Source organism: Temnothorax nylanderi, unplaced genomic scaffold (genome assembly GCF_030848795.1).
Source record: "Temnothorax nylanderi isolate EJ_2023f unplaced genomic scaffold, tnyl_v1.0 TNYL_tig0560_pilon, whole genome shotgun sequence".
Lineage (NCBI taxonomy): Eukaryota > Metazoa > Arthropoda > Insecta > Hymenoptera > Formicidae > Temnothorax > Temnothorax nylanderi.
The window spans coordinates 61621-66430 of NW_027249622.1; the positions used below are offsets into that span (position 1 = coordinate 61621).

Here is a 4810-nt window from a genome sequence, read left to right on the forward strand (position 1 = left end):
AAGGAAACTTTGTACTCCAGCATCCTCTTTTACTAATTTCATGACTTTCTTTATTACGTAATCTTTTTTTGAAAAATGATGTCCGTGGAAAGCTACAAAACATTTTTCAAGAATTTTCGCAGCGTTAAGGAGTGCAACTGAAGGGTACATTAGATATCCTTTCGAAACTGCCATTACCCAACTTGTCTTCATTTCATTACCAATGTTGGACGTGTGGTCACCCAAATTGGCATACTTACGCTTAAACCTATAAGCAACGTATCCTGCAATGTACTGCAACCCTGCTTCCTGTACAAGTTCAGAAGCGTTGGAAGATGCGGTATCGCAGTCGTCAAAATACTCATGAATGAAATTCTGAATTTCTTTTTCTTCTTCGTCCTCTTTTTCGGACTGGAAATCATCTTGCGCGAAGGCATCGTCCTTTCGTCTGCGTCAAGGTCAGCGGGAGAAATATTTATAATTTCCATAAATAATTCCTTAATCAGAACAATTTTATCTTCGTCAATGTGGGGCAAGTCGGAAGTAACAGTGCTGTCGTCTTTGAATGTATGGGCACATGTAGATTGAAGCGAAGTATCAAATGTGTCTTTTGATTGCTCCGATAAGCGTACTTTTTATGGAGTCGATGTTTGTCCAGGTAAAACAGATTTCATTGGTGTCGATGGCGTCACTGCATGCGTGTCTCCAAACGCTCCTGAAGACATGCAACTCGCATTGAGATCTTCTTCAGTGTTTTTATGCTTCGTGAACACTGCGTGCGAGTGCTTGCCAAGAATATACCAACGGAGACAATGTCTAAATTCGTAACCAGATGGGTGGTCCCCTGTAGCACCCATTCCTCTGATGTAAGAGAAAAAATTTTCCAGTATATCTTGTTGCAAGCGTCGTGTTATGATATACTGGAAGTCATCTGGGTATCTCAGTTTTAAATAGTTATGAAGTTCTTGCAGAGAATTATTACTAACAATAATGCCCTTTTGGAAAGGCATTAAAGTTTTTCGGTCTCCAACTGTCATAGTCTGTACGTACAAGGACGTGAGGTTCAACACCATTTCTTGCATTTCAAGGTCAACTCCAAAACCATTTACACCTGCATGCAAGCCATATTTACTACGTGAATTGTGAACATCGAACCATTTGTTTACTGTTGAGACAAACTTCGAATATTTCTTGTATTCAGGAAAATCTTTTAGAATGCCATTATCACCCGACCATTCAATTGCTTGCGCAGTATGTGTGTGACCATAGTTTGGCAGCGGGTCCAACCGCCTGTCGAGAAGAATTTCGCGCATGAATGATTTTTTGAGTAAGCCGATGTGCGATGCGAAGATCTCCGGAACTCCATACATCCACAATACGTTGGTACACTTTGACAGTAAATGGATCCTTGCACTGACTCAAATGAAAACCATTGTCCACGAACCAATTCCGAAGGAGTTTCAACATGTGAGGGACGTCCGCAAACACAAATATTTTCGCATCCTTCTTTGAAGGGTGCATGAAGTAATGATAATCAGGCGTTACATTCAACTCTCCCCACAATCCTTTGTTACCCAAGTCAGTAGTAATCACCACTACCTCGTATCCAGCATTGTGTAGAAGTTCTATGCCTTCCATGACAATTGCTTTCGTCATACTTTGGTCGAATTTATAATAGATTGGTTGTTTCCATGTCGCAAAAAGCCCACGAACCATTATTACTTGAACTTTATAACAGGGACCAATCAATTTTTCAATTTTTTTATCAAAGCACTCTTCTGATGATAACTCCATTTCGTCGAAACTCATTACAACTACCTTCTGCAATGTGAACAGGTCTTTTCCCTTCTCGTTCATTAGCCGAAGGACGTCGTGTAAGTATCCTTCACTCGTATCCAAACTGCGTAACGCCCATCGACGTAATGAAGACAGCGATGTGTGGAAAAGGGAAATTTAATTTCAATGTAAGGTATCGGTACGCTTTCGGGCTTATACTCCTTAACGAAATAGCTGCTGCATAGTCTTCAACGGACCAATGAATCCATTTTCGTTTTTCGAGAATGCACCGAATTTGTCCAGCAGTAAAGTAAGGAGACAATACTTCGCGAACGTATTCCTCCTTTGCACAAGACATTCGTTCTTTTTCGGCTTCTGCTTCCTGTAACTGCTTTTTCAGACAATCGACGATCTCTTTTAGATCTTCAATCTCTTTTATGAAGAGTGACTGTTCCTCAATCTTTGCCTTCAGTTTCATTTTCAACTCGGCACATTCCTGTTCAACAGAAGTCACTGCCGCTGAAGCATCGCAGAGAGACTTTTTGAAAAAGTTACTCAAAGAATGTCGGTGACGAAGTTCAGCGTCTACGTCATCTGCGACATGCGAATGTGTAGCTTTCTTCTGAGAGGTTTGGCCGGTGCAATTGTCCATGAGGAACCTGTAATAAGTATAAGACAATATAATAACTACATGAGATTATATATATATATATATATATATATGTGTGTGTATGTATATCTACATTTTTTAGGCAGTTTGCGGACTTTTTTTGTATATTTCGGTCATTTTGAGTATATTAGGGTATTTCGCGAAATGCTAGACGTTTTTTGGTCATTTCGCAGACCTAGTGAAAATCACCAGAAAATCACCAAATCAGCCAATTTGGACTGTTTAATTAGTTTTAGGCATAATTAGAGGTCAGGGTGGGTTCAATTAAAGTTAGGTTGTAACCGTACGGAGGTGTGATGTCCCCCACAATATTAATATAAGTGTCACCGACACGGCCGCCACTCGATTTTATCCCGAAACCGAGAAAGGATTATGAAATATATGGAGATTTTCCCAACCTTTCGACGCCCCGCTGATTCCTCATTCCTCTTTCTGTTTCAGATCACCCCTTTGCCGCCGGATCTAAGATCGCCGCTGGACCAAGCACTTCGGACCTCCTCTGGACTGCAGCTGTGCACCGCTGACTGGATTCTCTGGACCTTAGCTGGACCGCTTTAGGATCTCCCCGAACAGACATAGGATCGCCAACAGGTAAGGATTAGGGTCAGGTAAGTATATCGATTAGGTGAGTTGACCTTTTTTTTTTTTACTAATTGTGAATTTATCTCGGGAATAAGTAATTTTAGGAATTTTTTTGACATTTCCTCTCAAAATCACTCATTGTTGAGGTAATTCAATATTTTACTAGACATGCAAAGTCGACTCGTTACCACTTTACCAGATCACTGATGAATGAGCCATTACTTTCAAGTTTTTGATGTTGTAGTACGCTGGTTTTCAGGGTATGTTTCTGCTTCTATATTCACTCAAAAACAGGAAAAAAAAATTTTTTTAGGTATATTTGAAATTGAGAGATTTGCAATCTGAAAAATCGCTATTTACGTAGAAACACCCATATAATGTCTGTTTCCATTATCTATGAACAGTTATTTTTGCATCGTCGATTTTAACCGGTCCGTGAGATTACTCGACTTTGTCGCATTGTCATTTTTATTCTAATTAATATATTTTTAAGCTTGTACTGTAGAAATTGGAAATACAGACTCTAAATAAAATGTTTATGATAAAATATCAGGTCAAGAAAATGATTTGAAATTTAGAAAATTACGTTATTATGTGAAACCTAGAAAGCCGAAAAACGTTCAGCAGTCCACTGGACCGGACTGTGGCGAGCTAGGTTTAAAACTCATTTTTCAATTAATCTTTAAAGAAATTATAGAATGCACAAACCGATGTTGTGATAATGCGTATTAAAATTTTAATTTAATTTATTCGGAGAAAAGTTGGTCAAGAGTAAAGTGTTTAACTATGTTATTGGTAGACGAAACAATTTGTTTGGAGATTGCCTCTTCTAGTGCCGGTTTAAAACTATTTATAATCTCTTCTTGATTCTGGCCTATAAAGTTATGAATAATTTCCTGCAATTGATTAAATTGTTCTCCGTCCGCGCCATACTGAGTTGTGTATTTTTTTATGTCGAGGTTTAACTTCATCTTTGCCAAGTACGTATACATCTTGCCATTTCTGGTAACTATTTTGAAATCCAAGTTTACTTTTGCTCCTATGTCATCTACAAGAACACACAGTTTGGTAATTTAAATAAAACTGTATCAGATGTTATTTTTGTGTTAAAATAAAATTTTAAACGTTTACTTTATTTTAATAAAAAGTCGACTATTTTTTACGTACCTACAGTAATATAAAGGGGTCCTTTTTGTACAATGGGTACCAGTATACGTATATCGAAATCATAAGTGGTGTTTACTCGGATATGATTGAATACAAGGTCAAGATCGAAGTGGAAATTTTCCATATCTGCATGAAAATAGCTTACGTTGTAGTCGCAGAGACCTCTTATTTGCATATTTTTGTTATATAATTTAATGTCTGGCGTTTCGGAAATGACTAATTTATCAACAATAAATGGATCATTCGGTGGAATATTCAATTCCGGTATTCCTTCGCATAATTTATCCTTGAAATTGTCCATGTTGTTCAGGATGCATTTCTCGATATTCGGATCTCTACGGCTGCACGCAGGAAAAAAGGATGAGGCTGTAATGTAAATATTTACATCATTTTATTTAAGTAAACATTTTTAGACGAAATTACCAGTGATATAAGTATAAATAAAGGAAAAAGATAAAATATACTTCAAAATAATGTGCATCTATGACGTAATTAATAAGTTTAATTTTTGTTTATATAACATTAATATCAAATAGCGTTAATATCAATGTAGCGTCAATACTAAATTTTTTTATCTTTTTAAAATTTAATATACCTTTTTTTAACAGCGTTAGGAAAGAGAGAAGGGGTGGGAGA

The 4810-nt window shown here is 37.2% G+C and overlaps 1 protein-coding gene across 1 annotated transcript; it reads right to left on the reverse strand.

Moving 5' to 3' along the window:
* Nucleotides 1-3490: 3490 nt before the first annotated feature.
* LOC139783924 (uncharacterized) lies at nt 3491-4553 on the reverse strand (the record flags this gene model as incomplete). Its single annotated transcript, XM_071723097.1, has 2 exons — nt 3491-4055; nt 4175-4553. Coding segments are annotated over 2 exons (681 nt in total), but the record flags the coding sequence as incomplete, so codon positions are not given.
* Nucleotides 4554-4810: the final 257 nt, after the last annotated feature.